The sequence below is a fragment of the Ruditapes philippinarum genome, unplaced genomic scaffold, assembly GCF_026571515.1.
Source record: "Ruditapes philippinarum isolate M1 unplaced genomic scaffold, ASM2657151v2 ctg5176_1_1_1_1, whole genome shotgun sequence".
Taxonomy (NCBI): Eukaryota; Metazoa; Mollusca; class Bivalvia; order Venerida; family Veneridae; genus Ruditapes; species Ruditapes philippinarum.
This window is the reverse complement of record NW_026857771.1, coordinates 109,272-133,725: the sequence shown is the minus strand read 5'-3', so window position 1 is coordinate 133,725 and position 24,454 is coordinate 109,272. Positions and strand designations below refer to the sequence as shown.

The 24,454-nt window shown below is 32.7% G+C and overlaps 1 protein-coding gene across 1 annotated transcript in view; it reads left to right on the top strand.

Moving 5' to 3' along the window:
- The window catches only part of LOC132750968 (multiple epidermal growth factor-like domains protein 11), a 75,972-nt gene that overhangs the window by 49,150 nt on the left and 2,368 nt on the right, over nt 1-24,454 (top strand). The window contains exons 11-18 of the mRNA XM_060741060.1: nt 15,219-15,344; nt 15,673-15,804; nt 17,355-17,483; nt 18,796-18,930; nt 19,836-19,967; nt 20,251-20,385; nt 22,178-22,312; nt 23,847-24,009. Coding sequence (XP_060597043.1) covers nt 15,219-15,344; nt 15,673-15,804; nt 17,355-17,483; nt 18,796-18,930; nt 19,836-19,967; nt 20,251-20,385; nt 22,178-22,312; nt 23,847-24,009 — 1,087 coding nt within the window. The remainder of the gene's footprint in view (nt 1-15,218; nt 15,345-15,672; nt 15,805-17,354; nt 17,484-18,795; nt 18,931-19,835; nt 19,968-20,250; nt 20,386-22,177; nt 22,313-23,846; nt 24,010-24,454) is intronic.

Below are 24,454 nucleotides of genomic sequence, written 5' to 3'. Positions count from 1 at the left end.
ATTCTAATACCTCTATCTCAAGAAATTTGATCACTGAAACATACGGAATCCCGTTCACGTACCCGATGGTACAATTGTGAAAGCGTAATGGTACTATGGTGAAAACACGACGTTCGTGCCATCGTGTTTCACCATTGTACGAACGTGAAACAACGATGGTACGATGGTGGAAGAACGAAGACACGATGATGAAAACGTTATTTTACGATGGTGGAATTACGACGGTACGATAATGAAACTGCGATGGCATGATGATGAAAACGCGATATTATTTTCACCATCGTGCCATCGTTGTCTCATCATCATGCTATCGTGTTTTCGCCATTGTACCATCGTGCATCGCGGTTGAGGGAGACAAAAAATGTTACGTGTGTCCAAACGTAACACCGTAATCGAGTACAATATCGTGACTCGTTTCGCATCTCGCCGGAATCTCACGTCTCTCTTCGCATCTCGTACGTCGACGCGTGACAAAAAAAATCCTTTGAGGCCAAATACCACTAAATAGTATTCCTTTATTTTCTATATAAAACTGACAAAAAAGAGTTAAAACATAGCTAGACCAATTTTAGAGAACAAATCTATATCTTATTTTAAAGAGTTATGATAAAACTGATATAAAATCATGAGAAAAGTAGGTGTCATGTATCTTGTAAGAAAAAGTTCTAGCGTCACATTTGCTGTAAAATCACTTTAAATTTTACTGCTGTGACGTGGAAGAACAACCAATACTAAAATTGAAATTTACTTTATTGCCCACATTTTTCTACCAAAATGTCAAAAAAATATCAATGATGATATTTAAACAGAAAACAGCTTAAATTTAGACGTCTATTACCGAGAGGCACGAAAAGAATCATAAAATGGAGGCACGATATTATACCGTGAAATTTCGTGTTACGGGATTTTTCGACATTGCGAGATCTCGTGTTACGATATTGTGCCTCGCTTCGTGTCTCGTCGGAATGTCGCGTCTTGCCGATTCTGCGAGACCCGATATCATAATTATGGCATTACCCGGGTTCATTTAGGAACTCATGCACTTTGTAAGTGCTTTTTCAATGGCGGATCTGAAAGCAGCAATTCTCGGAAAAATGGCGATATTTTTTATATACGTTCTGTTGAACACAAAATACGTGTGGGGTAGTCTTCTCATTTTCTTCCTTAGATCATTTAAGGGCCTCCGCGGCCGAGTGATTTCAAAAACTCCTTGTCCCTAACCGCTGTAGGTTCGACACTCACTCGGGGCGTCGAACAATTCCTGCGAGGAAGCCCGTCCAGGGTCCAAATGCGGAATACCTATCCGCGTGCGCACGTAAAAGTAATCGCGTGTGCACGCAATAACTATCCCTTTAGAAAGTTATAGCTATCGCGTGCGTACGTAATAGTATTATGTGGCCACGTAATAGCTATCCCGTGCGCACGTAATAAATAAAAAAGTCATATGTCCCCTTTATGCCGCCGTAGATACTACCTTGTTGTTGCTTAGAATATATCTTAAGTCATTTATAAAACTTTACAATGCTTAAGGCAGCCACAATTAATAACGATAAGAATTGACTTGCTGCATATGTCTTGGGTTCTGGATACTGCATTTGCAGAAACTTTCACTGTGACATGCAGAACAGGGATATTCTTTAAGTTAATATATAACTCCAATGCAGCGGCAGGAAGTTTTTGATTGACCGGAAGTGACATAAGTGACGGTATTACAGAAAATACAGAAAGCCCAGAACAATTTTTATATCCGCATTTTCGGACAATTACAATGTACTAAGCAGAAACAGAAGAATTTTATGGAAGAATATGAGACAAATGTGCTTCGAGTGTCCTTTCTATTGTGTGTCGAACACATCCGTCTCATTTCCAGTTTGTCGCAAATATGAATGTTTACGAGCACATCTGTCACACTTCATAAGACAAATGTGTTCCGAGACAAATGTGCTCCTACAAAGCAAGCCTAACTCATTTATTTGACATGTTCTTTAACGTTTCCAGAGTTCACTTTGACAACTATTGTGAAATGCTAGGCCTCTAACCTGACCCACGCGGGTCACGTTAGGAAACCACCATTTTATTCTTTATATGGAGAAAAGTTTTGTTCCTTTGACTGTCTAATATATTTATTTTGATGGCATTTACAGAATAATGAATGAAAAATTAAAAACTAAGAAATGAACATTTTGCCTGTGTCTCCCTTTAACGAAGATTTAAGTTTGTAACAATGGTTAGATGATGAAATTTGATCTAAAAATAAAATAAAATGTCTCTCAACAGAGACATGGATAATGTTATCTATGTCTCTGTTTCAACCAAGCTGACTGTATACTCCCATATCTCATTTGAAATCGATTGGAAGTTATTTTAATAGTAAGTAATATTTGTTTGATATAATCGATTTAATTGACTTTTAAGTTGGACATTAAAAAAATTCAGTAGGAACTTAATTGTTGTCAGGTTTAATATAACAAAGGCATGGATTGTTTTGTTAGTTTAATATTTAGTTATAGTTTTTACATACACATACGACATAATTTGTTATCCTGGGGCGATCTCCTTTTCAAAATAAAAATAAGATGGTCTTACTCAAACGTTAAAAGTAATTGTTACGTGATTGGAAGGCTTAAAGTTTTGTGTAAATGCCATGTGTAAAATAAAATGGCGTACCGATACTTTGAATAAAAAATATTTTCATACATTTTGAAGAATTTCATTCCGTCACGTACTTTTAAAGTATTTGTTGCCTGTAGTGGAATAGAGGCTATCTATTGTTAAAAGAATCATGCCAAAAACACCAGTTTTAATAGGAAATGTTTGTATTTTTCCTTAAAAGTTAAGAATGGATGCTAAACGGTCAAAAGCCCTGTCAAAATAGTAGAAATTTTGTTTCGGAACATTTTATTCTGACTGTATACAATATATGTGTTAAATAACAGAAACATTCTTTGTGACAACTCTTTTGAGAATAGACAATAAGATTATGGAAACATTATTTTTACTTTGATATATTTTATGAAAATATTGTATTAGATATATCTTAAAACCGTTTAAAGAAGCACGTGTTGTTTTCATTTTTAAAAGTGTGTGTTTCCGAACAACATTATATAGATTAAAGATCGCCGGTTGCTATTCATTCTTCCTTGTTCTAAAAATAGAACAGTCACTTGAAAGAATCACTCAATGTCAATGTCATTGCACATCTTTAGAAAACTGAAATATATCTTGCAAACTATTGTATATGCTATTTTATGCACATATTTATTATTGTTCTATATATACATGTATTATACTCTTGTACATAATATTTCATGCAAATATAACACAAATTTATTATTTTTCTCTATATACATGTATTACATAATATTTCATGCAAATATAACACAAATTTATTATTTTTCTCTATATACATGTATTATAAACTTATATGTGACAGATGTACTGAGATGATATCTTAAGCCTATTAAATAAAGTCTGCATAAAACCTCCATTTTTGTTAGTAACATTCGGAATTTCTTTGAATTTAATACAAAAGTTATTACAACATATTTGATCTATTTATAGATGTTGCAACATCAGCATAATGCAGGGTAATGACTAATGAATTTAGCCCATCATAACGGAAATGAACGTGATGTATATTTTCCTACCGTGAAAAAATATACAAACTCCTTAAATGGATTTCATTTTTGGTGCAGAGAAAACAAAAAGGTGGGGGTGGGGGGTGGGGGATGGCATTGAGTGTAGGATTTCAGAAAATATATTTTTTATTGTCCTTTGTTGGTAAACAAACACATTATGCCGTAAAACTTGCGAGAGAACCGCTGACTTTTTTTTCATTATTTTCTAAACTACAAGCTTGTTGCCAATATCGGAAACTAATTTCAATCAACTATGTACAAAACACTTCTTACTCTAATAATAATTGATAATAGCAATTTGCGTGATTAAGCGACATCCATAATGTTGGTCATCATTTAAGAGCGAACATATGCATATTTTGTCGAATATCTGTTACTAGTGCATTTTTATAACTTTATACTGCTTAACAACAAGGCTAGGGTCTAAGATATTTATATTGTGGCATTTAATTAATACCAAACCTCTACAAAGTATTATGAAATCATATAACCAGAAATGACACTCAGATCATAGAGTCCCATGGATCTATATAGCATTCTAAAGAATTACTTTAAATATTGTTCTGGTCAGAAACAGCGAGACGGCAATGGTTTGTGTTTAGGTACATGGTTAGTACATTACCAAGACTGCTCAACTCGTGACTGCTTGAGTTCAAACTTTGCCAAGTCCAAGGGTCACCCAGTCTGCTAAAATACAGTGTTTCCTACTTTCTCACAAAACCTTTATTTCAAACGTGACCAATAACTTGGTCATCAGGGAAAAAATGCATCTTGTGTAAATCTTCACCCATCAGTCACTGGGGTCAACTCATTAGTCACCATGGTCAATGTCGTCGTGGCAAACAGAACAAAGCATCACGACATTCTAATTTTCCTCTTAGTCATCATTCCGTTTGCAGTATTCGTGGGAACGTTGGGGAGAATCGGGTACCATTGTTTTATTTCCCAAAATCGTTCTTTAAATGTCACCTTTAGACAATAATCTAAATAAAATCAAACGTAAATGGATTGATGTCGTAAATTGTAACTAATCGGAGGTTTCAATCACTTTTTGTCTTCAGAAAAAGTCACATTTCCATTTATGCGTCTCAAGGTCACTAAGCATACCGGAAGTATAAAAATTATCTTAATGCATCTCAGTCATAATTATCATACATTATTATGAAAACACTTTGCCAAAATTAAATCTTGGCACAGTCTTAAATGAAAGATTTTTAGGCATTTGAAAAGAGATCGACATAAAAATAATGACCAAAATATATTCCTGAAGGTCAATGTCAAGGACAGTGTCAAAGGTAAAGGTCATTAGTGTACTCAATATCTGTGGAGAAGTATAAGCGAATTGTTTTAAACTTTTCGTAAAACTTTCAATGCTATATTTTCAGTTTTTTACCAAAATAATAAATTGAACATAATATTTTGTTTAAAAAATAAAATGTAGGCAAGTTGATGCTATCCTTAAAGATAACTTTTGCCAGCCAAAAATAGCTTCCAATAACAATTGGGAAAATATGGAAGCTTTAAGCAGTATCATCATATAAATACATTCGTACATCTTGGAGGTAATTATAATATAATTATTATCGGAGTATCAAGTGGATTTTACTAGGATAAAACAGGACCCCACGAGGCACAGTAGCTTTGATTTTAGTGGTGTTTGTAAAATGTATGAGTAATAGATCAAGCTATTCCTATACTAAGCCTTTTGAAGTCCTACAAGTAATAGTTATTACTGTAAAAAATATCATGGGAGCGGTTTCACATACGTTTATGCATTTATTGTGTCAGAAGATCACCTTGAACGTGACTTTAAAACTGTAAATTGGGTACAACATCCTAACACACTAGCATAGGAATAATAATAATAGGTGCGCCAAAGCACAAATATGTGCCAAATAAGCAAATATTATTATTATTTGCCTACCTTAAACGCATGTATCACATGCACAAACACTACTCGCCAGAAAAAAAATCTGTATGAAACTCAAGTGTAATCTGGCATTATACCAATTACATGATGGTTGTATCTCTAGCTAAAATTCAACAAGATATTATTATATGAGCCGCGCCATGACAAAACCAACATCATGTGTTTGCGAGCAGCATAGATCCAGACCAGCTTGTGCATCCGCACAGTCTGATCAGGATCCATGCTGTTCGCTTACAAACCATATAACAAGTAGAGAAACTGACAGCGAACGGCACGGATTCGCAGGCTGGTATGGATCCATGCTGGTCGCAAACCCATTATAGTCCAAGAGATGGCGGGGTTTTATTGCAACTTACCGTATCACAAAAAGAAACATTGCCGTTATAAAGTATATTATGTTTGTTTTGTCATGGCGCGACTCAATTATTGTATTCTGCTCCATATTTATATAAATTTGACAATACCTCTCACACTTCCTCCTTACATTTTTCTGTTCTTATCCTTGTGCAAATGTGATGCTTCCTCAACATCTCAACTTGTACACATTTAACACTTGTTTTTGCATCTATGTACATGTATTACATTTTATTCTTAACATCTGATATTTATTAACGTATTTTTATTGTTAACGCATAGGCAACGTATGATGTGCATCAACAATACTGCGCCAACAATATACTTAAATGTTATCATTTATAATAGTCCAAATAAATTTCTTGAATTGTCATTTGTATACGATGCCTTATATACTGCGAAGAACTGAAGTGCGCGCGAATAACACTATATTTCTACATCAGTTAAGTATTGAGTAATGCCCCGTTTAAAGAAAATTTTCTGTGAAATTATTGTTTTTGTGAAATTATTTGTTTCCACAGGATGTTTTTATTTGAAAACACAGGTCAAGTTTGATTTCCGTCATACAATCAATTTATTATTGATATAGTTATGCACCTTTATATACACATTTTCTGTGAAATTCATGTTTGCCTAAGATTCCGCAGGATGATTTTTGAGAATTTGTATTATATTTATTTTGTCAAGATGGTATATATTAAAAGACAGGTTAAGTTTGATTTAATGTATCCATTAGTGATAATAGAGTTCTGCCCTTTTCTGTGCATTGAAAATTGTTTTTGCATTAAGGGGTATGACATTGCCTATGAAAAAATATATGTATTAATCACTGATATTACTGAGTAATCAAGTAATGTTCACAGATTGGAGTATTTCAATTTTACTTTGTTTTATGTCCTTTTAAGGCAAATTTGTATTTTATATGCCAACTTTGAAATAATTAATACAATGTATTTGAACAATTGTTTGATGTCAAGTCAAAATCTTCTATTGCTGATATATATAGTTTTTCTTTCACGTTTTACAAAAAATATATCATTATTTGTTCTCATACGACAATAAATTTGTTTTCTATGTTAAAGGCAAATTTTATCGTATCGAGTTTCAGATTTTTTTAATGCTTAGGTTGTAAAGTACTTAATTTCATAGCTCTAGTGAAATATTAGTCCACATTACCTTTGTAACACAAAGTTATAATATTCTGCAAATAAGAACATTTAGAAAATGATGACTTTTACAGACACACAGAATTTTAGCGGACTGTCGGGCCTTTTCAGAAATGAGTAAAAAGCATGGCTTAAAACTTCGCTGTTTAGGTGTATTACATATATAGGTCAACATTGACCAATGAAACTACTGGCATATATGACATTTCTTTGAGTAATTCCGTGATGTTGACTATGTATGATAATAAAAACCATTCGTGTGAAACAACTCGTATCAAAAACATTACAGCCAGTATGTCTTTCTTACCTAATACCTAACATATATTTCTATTCATATCTGAATATTGTTACTAGTTAACTTCATTGTTGTCTCTGTATACATATAAAATCCATTGTCATAAATTATTTCAGAAAACAAAGAAGCTTTGAAAAATCCAGAGAACAAAGACTTCCGGTAAGTCCGGAGAACAGGGACGTTTGAAAAGTCCGGAAATCATCTATATAGACCCCTGGAAAGTCCAGAAACGCCCCAGTTACGGGAAATTATAGATGCTGAAGATGCTGATTTGCATCACCATGGTGATTCTCTCTATAGTTGGCCAGTCTTATGGATTTTATTGCGAAGATGGCCAAACAAATTATACAAGAACATATTAGTGAGTGTTAAGAAACATATTAAATGAATATTGAATACCGTGTTTTAACAAATTATTTAATCTCAGTTGTGTAGAAAAAAGTTTTATCTTATTATGACCCCTCTCGACCTCGATTCCTGGAACTACTCAATACTGGTGTCATATGAGAAAAACATGGCCATGGCCCTAGCATGGCTCAAACCCACGATCCCTGGGTTCAAAGGCATACATTAAACTACTATATTCAAAATGCCACATGCTTGCCGTTTATGATCTATTATTGTATGATAATTGTACTGAAATGTTTTGATTTGATTTGTTATTAAATCACGTTGCAAAAAAAAAAGTCTAATATCTTAATGGGACTTATACTGAAATGAAATTGTGTAGATCAAGGAATTACCATCTACAGCTAGATAAATAGTTCCACGCTTGTATACATACAACTAACAATGCTGAAGTGAAGGAATGAGCAAATTAAAAGATCACCGAAAAGCTGATAATTTGTTTTTAACTTAGAACCAAAATATTATTTAAACATTCCCTTAGAACCGCTAAATGAACTCATCATTCAGCAGTCACTTAAACAAGTATGATCTGAAAATTTTTGGTGGTTATGTTCAATACTGATTTTTAATATTTATGCATTTATGATTATGATGTTAAGTCTCTAATAATTCTTATAGAATGGCTATATAAAATATTGTTATTAATTAAATAAATATGAATATTAAAATGCACGCAAAAAGAGCACAGTATACACTTTGATTTTCCTTGCATGTCATTTTCTTTACCTTCTAAATTAAGTAATTTGAATTGACTTTCAGCACAGACAAATATGAGATAGCATATACAACCACTACGAAATCAGTATCCTACAAGACTTGTTCTTGGTGGTGGTGTAAAACAAAGTATAGGTGAGTATGTCTTATGAAACTTGAAATTCATTGAAATTGCATGATACTTAATACACAAAATCATATCTCCATTGTTGCAGTGTTTTATGATAAAGAAAAAAGTCCGAGCAAGATTTTAAGACACTTATTTAAGTTATAGAGGATATTCAAGTGTTTTCTATAATTACAGGACTAAAAAGTCTTATTTTCATCGAGTGGTATGTAAATAAATATTTTAGAGTGGCAGTAGCCACGAGAGAAATATGAAAATTTTCATAGATCTACCAGAAGATAAAAATAAGTCATGTATTAATCGAAAAAAAAACCCTCTTAAATTTTCTGTTTATTATATACTTATCTCTTTGTAAATCTTATTTTATGAAAATATTACCTTTTAATTTTGTGTTTTGACTGATTTCCAAATATCCAAATATTTTTGATAAAATTCAAGGTATCATTAGAGTACTTAGCATTTTTGTTTAGTATATGCATAGGACAGAATTTTAAGAAATTAATTTTCGAGCGAACGAAGTAGATGGAAAGTTTATAATAATAATAATAATAATAATAATAATAATAATAATAATAATAATAATAATAATAAAAATTAAATTACATTATTAATCTCATAAACGTGTAAACTGAATAAAGGTACATATGGCAGATCACAAACTTTATTAAGAACAAACATATTTATATTTCCATCAAAGAACGCCATTTTAGACAAAATAATGTTATATTATGTTATGAAAAAAATAAGTTTGCAACCATAGATGCGTGAACAACAAGTTTGCAACTAAAATGCGCTTGAACAAGATATTTTCTTGTATTGAAACTTTATTTGGAACATTTACAAAGTATTTAAATATACATATTTCATATTTATAAAAAAAAAACTTGATATAAGCCGTTTTTGAAAAAAATCATATTTCAACGTCTATTATATACGTTGAAATATGATTTTTTTTTCAAAACGACTGATATCATTTTTTTTTTATATATTTGATCAGTACACGTGCTGGGATTGACAAATATACATTTTATTTTGTTTTTAAAGGCGTAATGAGTTCCACACCCCAAGTGTCTGTGGAATGCATGATCTCTGGAGAAATTAAACGGTGAAATAACTGATAACTTGAATAAAGGTTACAGTTAAAGATATTTGTATAATAATTTATTATAATTACAGTTAGTTACTTGCTGAGTAGTATAGCATAAAAATAAAATGTAAACAAAGGGTAAATTACGGTGAGAAACTGCTCAATTAAGAATGCACCATGATACTTTAGTTAAAGACCAAATTAATAGTCAGATACGTCCTCAAAATAGCTCACATATTTGAAACCATAAACAAATTATACTAAACGCAGTTGTTGAACCATAGCATGAATTAAGTTCTTTTGCGCTTTAACACACTAATTCAATTACGTCTATGAAGTGTGTGTTTTCTCGTCTTTCAGAACAAGGACAGAGCAGATCACTAAGATTGTAACCGTACAAAAGCCGTACAAGATGATCAGTTGTTGTCCTGGTTTCGGAAATGATAGCAATGTATGCAGGCCAGGTAACTAAAAGTTAAAAAAGTAAGGGTGGATGCAGTTTATACGAGTCCAAGTTTCACTTGCATTTGACATGCTTTTTAGATTAGAAGTCATCTATTTGATCTCCAGGGAGGGCTTCTTACTGTCCTAGGATGATAACTTGAGCCTTTGTTTACATAACAAAGACCAATAACAATGCGAAAAATAGGTTAGGCAGATCAATGCCACAACCTATAAAAATGAAAATAAAACTACATCTTAGCATATGTCTTGTTAGCGCAGTAGGTAGAGCAACCGTGTCAGTAATGTGTTTTATGCGAACAGGCAGAAGTTCGACTACTGGTACGACACATTTCTTTTTACCTCAGAACAGTCAAATGTTCAGAAAACAATGTTGACCGTTTTTTTCTTCATATACATACATGAATACGTGATCGAATATTTTATTACACTGCAATCAAACAATACAAAAAGAAAAAAGAATAGAAATAAAAATAAATAAATATATACTATAAAATATATATTATAAGAAGAAAACAAAAAGGAAAACGAAAAATAAATAAATAATTATAATGATAAAAAAACAGAGCAAGAAGAAAAAAACTGTGGTTATAAAATGGCACTACGTGGGGTTTGAACCTATGAGTACAAAACACTAAAAGTTACAATAACTTCGCCATAACGGTTATACACAAACGATAATGTAAGAATTAATAATGCTATATAGTATATGTAAGTGTTTACTTTTACGATATCGGATAATAAGCCAGATAACCCCTTTTTTGGACTTTCCCATGTACCGTTAAGACCAAATTATCATCCTAGGACAGTAGATACCCACTCACTCTATGTTAAATGAAAATATGTAGAGTATTTGTCTCAACAAAATAAGCAAGGTTCTAAATATCACTCGAACCCGGAACTTCTTGATCTACTGCTTCCTAAAAGTAGGTGTTTGGTAACATGCAATGTTGCCAGGAAATGGACGGGCCTAATAATAAGGTAGCGGGGAAATGTGTGGTGTTGATAAATAAAATGGACTTAAGATCGTAAAAACTTATCATATTATCTTAATATCGGTATTTGTCCTGGAGCGGTGTCCATTTATAAGCAATTAACTAATAAATTGACACCACTCAATTAAAACTGGACTGAAAGACATATGCATTATGTTATAATTATGAACGTCAATTTGGTAGGTAGTTGGTAGTTGGATATTCGAATAACCAACTACTTACTAGCTAGTAGTTGGTTATTGGTAATAACAGCTGGTAGTTGGTATTCAATCCACTATTTCCAACATGAAATGTTGGAACACATCATAAATTCTTAAACATAGAATGAAGAAGGGACCTTGTTGTTGGTGATTCGCGCTAATCCCTAACTTCCTACAAGAAGGAAATCGGTTATTCGAACTTAGAATGCTTCCCCTCAAAACAGAAAGTACTTTTCTGAAATAAATATAACAGATATATAGCAAGATGGATGTGTTCTTCAACATCGAAACACCTGGTCTCCCTATGTCCACCAGGAGACTAAGTTGGTTATTCGCGCGAATACCCAACTACCTACCGGAAGGTAGTTGGTATATATAATTCGGATATTGCATACTTTCCTCTGGAAACAGAAAGTATTTTTCATTTTATTTTTCACAAAGTATTTTATGTTTAGAGCGAAAAACATTCTAAGTTTGAGTAACCAATTACCTTTTGGTAGGTAGTTGGAGCTTTACGCGAATCACCAACAACGTCCCATTCTTTATTCTGTGTTTAAAATGTATGATGTGTTCGAACATTTCATGCTGGTGATAGTGCATTGAATTCCAACTATACTACCAGTTGTTAAATAGTTATGAATAACCAACTACCATCTAGTAAGGTAGCACTCCACACTAAATTTCAAGTTTCTGCCGTCAATGTCATACAAGTAATATGTCTGATAAATCTGATCCCAAACTACACAACCTGGAAAAAAAAACACATTTTGTTAAGAACATATATGTCATAACATTGCAAATATATAATGAAATCAGCCCATGTGCAACAGTCAGGCAGTTAAAATAATTCCAATTCATTCCGTAAAAGCCAAAAATCTACAGTGGTCCGAGACCCAAAACAACAAATTTCGTCCCTCTTGCGAAAAATACCTGTTAATATACGGGCTACAGAAACTCTGTCACTACTTTAGCAACTCCCTATATATGTAAAATATCACAAAGAAATAGGTGCTTGGCCTTGTAGATTTTTTGCTATTGCTGAAAGTTTGTACCCCCCTGTAAAATTACTTGTTTTCACCGAGCATGCTGTTTAAAATCAATGTTTACAAACAATGGCAGCCTTGACATCTATAAATAACAGCATGTGATTTCTAACCATGTTTTCGAATTTGCCAATGATCATATAACATGTCACAAAAACAAATTTCATGCTGAAAATGCACTTTAAAGACAACTAGTCATTTAAATCCACAATAGTCACTATATTCATGAAATCGAAGCTGTGACTTCAATTAATGGGGTGTACTGCCTAATTAGTTGGTGATTTGAATATCCAACTACCATCTACCTACCAAATTGACGTTCATGTTGTAATTACGTAAATTATGTTCTTAAGTGTCAAAGTAATTGTTATATAGATTATAGGCGGCCCCAGTTTCAGTGACATTTTGAACAAGAAATATCTATAAAAAAAAGATACTCGGACGAGATATAACTGTAATTACTTGCACTTGTTATTTCGGAGTTTTGCCATAGCATTTTATGATTAAATCTAGGAAGCATGCTTCTAAATGAAACTGTCATGTTTCGTTAAGTGTACCTTACATTGAAGTATTAATGTACACGTAAATATTACGTTTCATTTAGTGCACAAATATAATGAAATTATGAAATATAATTATAAGAATTAAAGACATCAATAATCATATATATATATTTGTGTGATTCTATAAACGGTGAACATAATCTCAGGTTTTAATAGTCTTACTCTAACTTTCAATAAACAAACAACTATGTTGTGCATTGTAGCGAGGTTATTTTATAGAAAAAAATCATTACTTATCTTATTATTAGTATTCCTTTCTGGGCATTCTGGCGCCCCTCGCCAATGCCCCGGTTTGCCACATGCAAAGCACAGCCCAGGTCTACGCCCTTGACGGCCTACCAATTGTTGACTTCCGGGACTGGTCTCTGTAAACATACGCTGTTGTTTCCGGTATGGCCAGTTACGTGCAGACTTAGTTTTCTTCGCTTTCAATGCTTTGTACTTATTAGAAGCCCTCGCTTCCGCTTTAAAGATACGATTTTCATCGTCTGAATCGTTCGCTAGAGGATTGGCTTCATATTCCTGAACGACTCTCCAACCCAACTCAGCTGAATCCGCAAGTTTTATAAGCTTCTGTCGACGAGCCATCATTTCTTTTGCTGAAAACACAGCAAATTTCAACATTATCAAAACTTTACATGTATTTTATAATCTTAAAAACAATAAGCATGTTATCATCAATTATGATAATCGACGAATTTAAGTTCTATATATTCACACACAATTTTTTATCTGTAGAACGTTTATTATTTCCAGATGAAATTATTACTTTAAAAAAAAATTCGTCCGTTCGTTCTTTCATTAAGATCCAATACAAATACCAAGCAAAAATATACCATATCAAACTGTCTACAGTCAATGATACATTTAGATTACGTAAAAACCCATGCAAACATGACTACACATTTACATGACCGATAAAATACTGGTCTACACGTTTCATAAAACATTTGCCGAGGTATTCTCTTCAGAAAACATTGATAATTCATTTATCTAAGATTATTCTTGTCTTCATACATACATGACGTATAATTTACGACTCTTGTTAAAATTTCATAAATTTCTTTCACCTATACTTTACTGCACAAATACAGAACAAATTATAATACCTTTCCGACAGATAAACAAACTCAATTTAGAATAACGTTTTAGGCACATATATGCGTGTGAACGTTTGCATAATTCGAGAATTAAGAATAGATGTATAAAAATATTGTTTTAAAATTAAATTTTTAAAATACCTTCTGCTATATTAGCTCTACACTCCTCTAATTTCTTATCCTGTAAGCCATTCTCGCTGTTCCTCATTGCTTTTACGCTTAAGTTTTTCACCGTTATTCATCATACTAGAAAATTTGCTACTAGAATTGCCACTTATCTTTTCAAATAGGCTGCCTATTTCCTTCAACATGTCCTCCTTATGTTCTTCCAAGGACGCCTTGACCTTGTCCTCTACAACTCTGTCTAAATCTTCCATGCTGGTGATCTCGTAAGAGAATTATCGCTAGAACTGATTTTCATACTCTGCCGCGGGTATATTATATGTTATTTTGGTTTTGGAGTGATATATGAGGATATATTACCTGTCAAGATTTTATATCACCCGAGCCGTTAGGCGAGGGTGATATTTTATCTTGGCAGGTAATATATCCACATATATCACTCCAAAACAAAAATAATAATTTTATTTCCCTTCCTCTGCCGAGTTAAGACGATTTTAATATAAATCATTGCTACTTCAAATGAAACGTCGAAATAAGATTCCCTTTAGTGTAGCCCTTCACCACAACATGACGTCACATAAATACATGACGTATTTCTTTCGAACCTAACGAATGTAAACAAGAGAAAAGGAGTAGTCTGTTGAACGCACTTTTTTGGAATTAATATCAAGCTTTTACAAGGTCATATTTGTTTTCAATACTGATGAGAATATGTATCATTACTCTATTTTGGTAAACATTTATCATTTTACAGTTAAAAAGTGCTTGTAAATCGGAATTTACATCGCGAAAAATCAAACCGTACGCGCATCGCCACAACGCATGTTGTTTACACCTTGGGGTACCCAACGGGAAATTTAGTGTGTATATTACCCGTCTGGCTCGGTAATATCAATTTCTTTCGGGTGACCAATATCCAATCAAAAAGGAGGAAAAAATCTGGAAGGGTAATAAATACTTATATATTTATTTCGTTTTGTCATATTGTATTGATTCACATTGATTTTTGGTAGGTTGCGAGGAAGGCCTGTATGGTACTAACTGCACGCAAAACTGCACTTGGTGCCCGTCACATTGCGACATGGATTCAGGAAACTGCACTTGTGAACCAGGGTACACGGGCGACAATTGTTCACAAGGTATGTGCTTCTAGTGAAATTAAGAGCCCACCATGTTGTTGGTATTATTCACATGTTCACACTTTCTGTTTTCAAAGAAAGTACGTTCTTTTAATTGTTGTTTAATGTTTTGCATGTATACGAGTTGCTTAGTATTGCATTCGACATTTTTCTACTTGTTCATGAACACTCTGTTGGGCCAGCATTCCCAGTAAAAGTTTTAGGTAAAGACTATTAACAAACTATTTTACACAATATTTATCATAATTATCATTTTACAACAGTCATTATATGGCACTTGATACACTTCGTTATTTTGTATGTTTTTTGTTTGTTTTGTTTTTTACAGAATGTTCTTCAAATTTTTATGGTGTTAACTGTGAACAAAAGTGTAGGTGTAAAAATAACAGCACGTGCAATGCCACTGACGGATCTTGTAACTGTACATCCCCTGGTTGGGAAGGAGCATTGTGTGATCAGGGTATTATCTTATTTTAGTTTATTATGTAATGCGATTGTAAGAAAAGGGTTTGTCTCATTTGTATGTTGAGAGTATAATTGCATTTAAGTGAAATGTATGTAAAATGTATCGTCTCAATTAAGTGAAATTAGTGTTAAGGGTATTATGTTATTTAAGTGAATTTTGTTGATAAAATGAAAGGACTGCTTGATAATGGTATAGCTGAAATTGATCAATAACTTAAATGTCAAAAGTAATAAAAAGAAGAAAACTTACTTCTATTCATCCAAATTACCAATCACCAAATATCGTCTCTTAATTTTTTTGTTTCATTTTTACAGTCTGAAAAATACATTTCTTCCACATGCAAATCTGTTTTTGATGACAATTGGGCATATTTAAGTATCCCACGAGCAATAACTGCCGTAGTTTTATGAAAACTTGAAAAGCAATAACAGCCATTAGCCCGAAGAATAAGTAAACAACCCAGCGTTCGTAAGACAGCCTTTCAACAAATCTAATTTTCCAATTTCCTAGCCGTTTTTTAATGTTTACACATCTGTCAACACTTATATACATGTATTGTCTGTTACAATCCTCAAATAAGTTTTCTTTCTTTTAAAAAGGTGTATGACTAACAAATCCAAATGATATCCCTCTGAATCAAACACAATTATTTTCCTCCCATGAAATACACAACTTTTAAAAATGGCGGCCGCTTACATTAAACAGAGCCAGGTCTAATATAATTCGCAGTAAGTAACAGAAATATGGATGGATTTTTTCTCCTACTAGAATTGTTTGTTTTTATCATTAAAACAAGCGATCATTCATATTTTTTAATAAAATGAATAATATCACCGCCATTTAACGTTGATTATCGAACTTATTTTTCAGCCTAAGACGAGATATTCGACTAATACATAAACATAATAGAGGCTACCAGTGGGGAAAACAGATTTTAATATTAAAGTTAATATCAAGGAAATTTCGTTTTAACTTGTTTTAAGCATAAAATAAAAAGAAAATTTGTTTGTTTGTTGTGTAAGATGTAATTTTATTTCATCTCGTGAACTTTAAAAACAGAATTCTCACTCGTGGCTATGCCATTCGAGAGAATACTGTTTTTAAAGCTCACGAGATGAAATAAAATTTCATCTTACACACAATCAAACAAATATCCTCTATATCTCTACCTTTTTTAATGAGATAATAGGATTGTGCCTCAAGGATTGATAAAAGGTTTGTTGGATTGAGTCATAACAGAATTACCTAAGCCTTTTTTTATTATAAAATAATGGGATTACATAATAAGATTATTAACTTGTTCGTTTTTTTATATAAAATTATGAAATAGAATGAGAAAGGTCATATCTCATTCTGGTAGATAAGATAATTGGATATGGTCATAATGGTATTTTCTATGTCTTCTTAGTTATGATTTGAATATGAGAGAAAAGTATTATCTCATTCTCTTAAAACACATAAATATGTACCAATGCGCAAGTTCTTTTTCTGGAATGGATACCACTTAAATAAATATACATGTATATACATATTTTTGTTTGTAGAATGTACCGATAATACATACGGGTTGCTTTGTAAAGAGACTTGCATGTGCAACGAGAATCAAACATGTGACCATGTGCACGGTTCGTGCATATGCAAACCAGGATGGCATGGAGAGAACTGTTCTGAGGGTATGCGTTGTTATCCAAAAGCAAGTTATATGGGCAAGAAAAGCCTTATCATATTGTAGTATCTTTTGATTTGTTTTTACTCTGTATTGCCATATTGACAAATTTCAAATAGATATAGATCTTCTATGTAAAGACACCAAACATTGGATTTTTGCATTTTCTGATCGAAGATCAGTAAAATACAAAGCGGACATTCAATCTCTGACACAGAATTTCACGACAGACCTAACAACAAGTAGTTCTCAAAACAGCTTAAAACTAGCGATTTAAAAGAAAGAAATATTTTTATTTTGTTACAAGTATCCAACAAATTACAACGCATTCAAAGTTTAAAAGTAGCGTTGGCTTATAGAATTGTCAATAAATACACAATCACAAATTACGCGGATGAATATGATTTTAATCAATGAAAATGCTATTTTTAGCGATGTCGATTACCGAATACTACACAAATAAATCTGACTGCCGAGTAGTGGAATATATAGATTCTACATGTCGGACTGTTTGGGCGAGAATATTTTCGCTAAATGTTTTACTTCAATTTTAAACAACAGGTTTATCCTGATCAAAATACCTCGAAATTAATAAGGATTACAAACCCGATATGCAATGGAAGTTCTAAATTTAGAATGACTTGATTTTATTCAGACCTTGTTTGTATAACTTCTTTGTGGTGCAGGGGTAATGCGCTCGTTTCGTGTGTGAGAGGTCTGAAGTTCAAATCCCTGTCGAGGCAATTTTTTAAAATTCTTTTTTAAGTGTCTTTGTTAAAGAAGTAGCCATGATATGCAAGGATAAAGTGTGGCTCTCATAAAAAATGAACATAAATTATTTTTTGATGCAACTCTAGTTATGCAAAATTCCGTATGCATCAAACTCTGGTGCCTTGCAAGGTGAATTATAGTACATAAAAATAAACTCATACAGGAAAATACATACAGATATACAGTACGATTTAGATTACAAAGATCAGAAAATACCACAGAGCTTGCAGCTCTTTGATATACATACAGATATACAGTACGATTTAGATTACAAAGATCAGAAAATACCACAGAGCTTGCAGCCCTTTGATTTAATAAAGACTTCAGCTAACAAAGTTACTTTAATCGATGTTATTTAGAACAAAAACACACAGTTATTTTATTCAAGTCTAAACAACTAATTAGGACCAAACATGTCCTTATTTGATTAAATTGATATACATGTAACATCAACTTTATATAAATAAGATCTAATAAATTCTTTCATCAATAAGATTATCTATTGAACTCTGAACATAATTGTATTTCGTTATTCTTTAAACACACAGAGTGTGACGCAATGAAGTTTGGTGTCGACTGTTTAAAGAATTGCACGTGTGACCGCAGTAACACGCAAACATGTGACAGGGAAACGGGCTACTGCCTTTGCAAGCCGGGTTATGAAAACAGAGATTGTGATTCGGGTAGGCAATAATCGACTTTTATATATTATCTGTTTCCTGGGCCATAAACATTTCTTTTCCATTTCAGCAGTTAATGCAGTATACACAATGAGAAAAGTTTTATTAAAGGTTAATAATATGCTCTTTTTTAAAAAATTTCAACAAACAATTTGTGATTCTGATGTCCAAGTTAAACATATTTGTATCTATAAAAATGTATAAAAGATTATAATGTGAATTGTTCGTGTGCAAAGTTAAGATTCAATAGTTACCTGTATTATAATAAATGATAAAACGTCAGTTCCAGTCATGTATAATTACAAACACATCAATAAAGGTTTCGAACTCTGTTGGAAGTCAATGGACAAAATGAACAAGTCTTGACAGGACATAACTATCCCTTAATTTGCTAAAAAAATTATGATCATTTACAGATTAAATTTTATATCTTTATACAATTTCGTCAATTTTCCTTTGAACATAGCTGGAAGTCATACAACTGTTATGATATTCGTAGGATATTCCTTCAAAACATGATGTGAATATATGTTAGTCTATTGTCTTTATTACTGTCACGTGCTACTGTATGTTTAGTTGTTTATTAAGCGCTGTACAGTGATCAACTTTTGTCCCAAAAGTCCTTTCTTTGACTAGAATTCTGTCAAAATTTCACTGAGGTAAATTATCACCACTTAGTGCTTCAAAATTTAGCGTTTAAAAGTATGACTGGCGACATGCCCTGTGTCCGTACAAGGCAGCAAAAGATGCTTGCTTTTTGTGCACCCTCTCCTCCGCACGGACTGTTTTTACCTATTGCTGATTAATAATGAAAATCAATAATCTGCAAAACGCGCGTTAGCTATTATGATAAATTCTAAAAGATATTTTGATAGTGTTAACTTTAATGCATACAAATTCTATTTCAGTCTGTCAGATGGGCATCTTCGGAGAAAACTGTTCACGAAACTGCTCTGACAATTGCACTCACACGGACTACTGTGATCATATAAACGGATCATGCATATGCCTCGGAATGCACGGACCTAACTGCTCTCAAGGCACGGTTACTTTCACACCAATTCACCGAAATCGTTTATTTTATACTGCATGATTATACATGCGCATTGACTGTCATGTTTTATCACGCTTATTGCTTGGGTTATTTGCAAAATTGCCAAAATAACTAACTATATGTATATAACTAACTAAATAAATAATGCTAAAACGAGAACGTATACGTGTTAAAGTAAAGAACGTACAAGTATATATAAGTTAAATTTATTTAGTTTTGGAATAATATGTTTTCTCTCGTACGCTTATTATGTATGTTATATTTTTCAGAATGTACAGCAGGTACATTCGGGCCAAATTGTATCTGGCTTTGTAACTGTAACAACAGTTTAAACAACTCCTGCAATAATACATCTGGCCAGTGTGTCTGCGATTCTGGTTGGACCGGGCGAACATGTGACAAGGGTCAGATAGTATCTACACACTATTAATGATAATGAATTAGTATTGATAACTTTTACCATAAAAATAAATACATGTATAGGTGGACACAAGGCCCAGTTTTTGTTATTTTGTCCAGTTCATACTTAGATTGGGAAGTTTGGTCGTCGGAGATAGATATCGTCTGCTTTGTGCAATTATTTTAATAGTCAGAGCAAACAGTGACAAACAAGTTGAACTTTGACCGAACTGCAAGTTACAGGGCTTCTGGCCTGGTACTAAGCTCTTGCTAAAGGCTTTTATAACCGCGCTTATTGTTTAGTATATATTTTGTCATTGATCTTTAGATTTGTGTACAGGTCTGATCTGGCATGTTTTACATTTTCATGTTTCATTTTATTTGATATCTTTTTCGTCAATTTGATATGTATTTGTATATTATTTTAGTAGCATGCTTAAAAACCCATTATGCCTCAGAAACATATATTTATTCCATCTTCCATACAAAATACAAAAAAGACACAAAAAAAGAAAAAAAAAAGAAAAAAGAAGAGCTTTTGAAAAGAAAGAATACATTTAACAGCATTTTTGGGACATAATAAGCCAGGCTTAAAATACACCAATACACGATGCATATTTAATATACTGTGCAAATGTTGCAAAATTAATTTATCTTCATGTCAGTACACTTTATACAAAGATCAATTTCAATACGTGCACATTTTGGCAAAGATTCATAACTTTATGGGTGTCATCTTGCAAATATTCATAACAATACGTGCACATTTTGGCAAAGATTCATAACTCTATGGGTGTCATATTCTGCAAATATTCATAACAATATGTGCACATTTTGGCGAAGATTCATTTCAACACATGCTCATATTTTCAAAATATTATTGCTCAATGTGTGAAAAGCTGCAAAAACAATATGTGTATACGCTTTGGCAAAAATTCATAAGCAAGGATTTCTTGATTAAAGGTCAATTTAAACTCACAGACACTTGGAGTGGGAAGCTCAAACCGCCTTTAAAATCCATAATCTATAATAACTATAGAATTTGAAATATGATTTTTTTTTCAAATAGCTTATATTAAGTTTTAATGATATATATGATATGTACATGTGCTGGGATTGACAAATACACATTGGATGTTAAAGGCGTTTTGAGCTCCACACGCCAAGTGTCTGTGTTTAATTTTGATATTAAAATCCCTTAAATTTCAAATGAATTGTTGCTAATTCAAAGTTGGACAAATTCATTATACAAATTAAGCAGGTATAGGGTTAAAAGCTTTTGGTGACATTGACTTGATTGTAGTCGTAGTCTTTTTTGTTATTGCTGGACCCTCTTCGGGTATTTTTGCGAGTTCTTTTCCAAAATGCTCTAAATAGAGTAATTTTGTTGCCTTCATTATCACAATTAATAGTGTATACCTTTGCATCTGTAAAGAGATGATTTAATACCTTTTTAAAAAGTGCAAGAGGCTTACGCGTCGGACTTGTAATCTAAGGATTGTTGGCCGAGTGAGTTCAAACCCGATCAGTGTTAACCCGTTGTTTCATTTGGCAACATTCTTTACAATCGGTGTTTTTATTGCTTGGTTCCAGTATCGGATTCGAGACTGTGTGTATAAGCTTATAATTTCCAATACGATCGAACTAAAATACATTCTGTTTAAGCTAAGCTAAAGAGTGTCTTTTAAAACACCAAGGTTTGCAGGTTAGTCACGAAAACACATGACTTACAGAATGACATGCGATATCTAATGCGTTTGAAAGGCCTATACTTACTGTTTATATCTGTTATTTCAGAATGTGAGCCAGGTACATACGGACCAAGCTGTTCTTTTTATTGTAACTGTACTAACAGTAAAGATAAATCATGTCACAGTGTAACCGGCCAGTGTGACTGTAAACATGGTTTTATAGGACGCACGTGTGACAACGGTCAGTATACATGTATATTTAATATATTCAAAAGACGCGTTTTTAAGATGAACAAATGAATTCAAGCTTGATCCACACATAATTGTATGTTTGCAGATGAGCTTTGGGATTTCGAATCTGTCATTGTTCCTTATTTGTATTTAAAGGATATATATCACCTACCTAATGACAGACATCAGTTGATTGCAGTTACTGATTGCGTACACCTCAGAATATTGTTATAATACAAAGCCCACAAAATTGAGCAATGTCAAGCGAAAACAACACCATACATATATTTACATATATCCGAAACAAAACGATTTCTGAGACACTCCTTTCTCTCAACTAGACCAATTTCGGTACTTGTTTATGTTTTTATTAGCTACAACATCACATTTAAACAGTACTTTTCATGTCATATTTGATTGCTATATAGTTTCCTACTTCGAAAACACATTTTTGCATCTTTAATTTTTTCCATTTGTCATATACTTGTTGATTTAATACAAAACTCGACACATTATAAAAATAAACTAAAAAGGCGGATATTATAAGACTAAGTCTTTCGTTCTGATCCTTTTCTTGGATATAAGAATGTTTGATTTGTATTGTAAATGTTTATATTAATATAAATATATTCTGGAATAAATATGTTTAAACTATAAGGACATCGCTTTGAGATAAGGTGACATTACAGTCTTACTTTGTCAGTTAGCCATTCATTTAAAGTTTGTTACTATAAGAAATACAATCTTAGGATTCAAGTGCATGCTCAAATTATCAAATTCATTGAATCTAAATTTCATCAGACCAAAAATGAAAATAACTTAAATATTAACAATGGCTTATTTGGTAATAATGATTGTGAACTATTTATGTATGAAGATGGAAAGACGGATTGACTGTCGAACAAAGCCAAATCTTTATCTCCGCCGTCTTTTATTATGTATATGAAGAATTCTGGGACTCATTAAAGACTCATTAAAGGGACTCTACTGAGGGTTATTTACATGACGTGAATGGAAATAATTTTCCGGGATTAAATTCTATGATATAGGTCTACACTAATAACTTGTTTGCACAGTTTAAGATTATTTGGTCACTCCGTTCTTCTAGAATACATGTAATTATTGTAATTGTGAAAAATGACCAAAACTTTCGTTCAAATCAGGCTAAGAATAAAACAAAAATACGAATTTCAGTTAATTTCTGAGTATATCTCGATACTATCGTGTGAATATCTTTCTTTTTTATGTGTCCCAGATGGTCGATGTAAGAAATTCAAATTTTATGTTTTAGGCTTTTTGGACCTTTAAATTCTTGGAAGTGAAGTTCCTCTTAAATCTTGGCGACATTGTTGTACGAAGAACAGTACTACCAGCTATTAACAATCGTTCGATTTCTAAGGGCAAACCGATGAGCTTCCAAATTAAAATGTAACCTTCCAACTTCAAAAACACTTTTGATATTACATTCAATAATTATAAAACATTCAATAAGACAAAATACAACAGGAAAAATATATAATCATATATTACACATTATTTTACAGAAACTGATAGCAGTTTTTCGGATAAGAAATATTTGTCTAACAACTCACATGGCTTCATAGAAGACAACATGTTGTACCTGATAATAGGGCTTATAGCTCTATTTATTCTCACCACTCTCACAATCACTGTCGTCTGCATTCGCAGAAGACACATGTGCAGCAGGTCAGTATTAGAAAAGAAAAACGATATATGAGCCGCGTCACGACAAAACAAACATAGTGTGTTTGCGACCAGCAATCAGTTTCTCTACTTGTAACAGAGTTGGTAAGCGAACAGCATGGATCCTGATCAGACTGCGTGGATGCGCAGGCTGGTCTGGATCCATGCTGGTCGCAAACGCATTATGTTGGTTTTGTCATGGCGCGGCTAATATATATCCATCTTTACTATTTTGACTATAAATGTTACAACTCCTCTTATTTTAACATTATTCTCTTAACTAACATTGAATAACATGTATTTGCTATTCCGATTAGTCTCAAAATGTGTCACTAAAGCACCATGCTTGGTATACCGTGCATGTACAATGTCCTGCAAGCCTATACAATTCAATGTTTACACTGTATTGTGATAACAAGCGTTGCTAGTGCTTCTTCTGATCACTTTA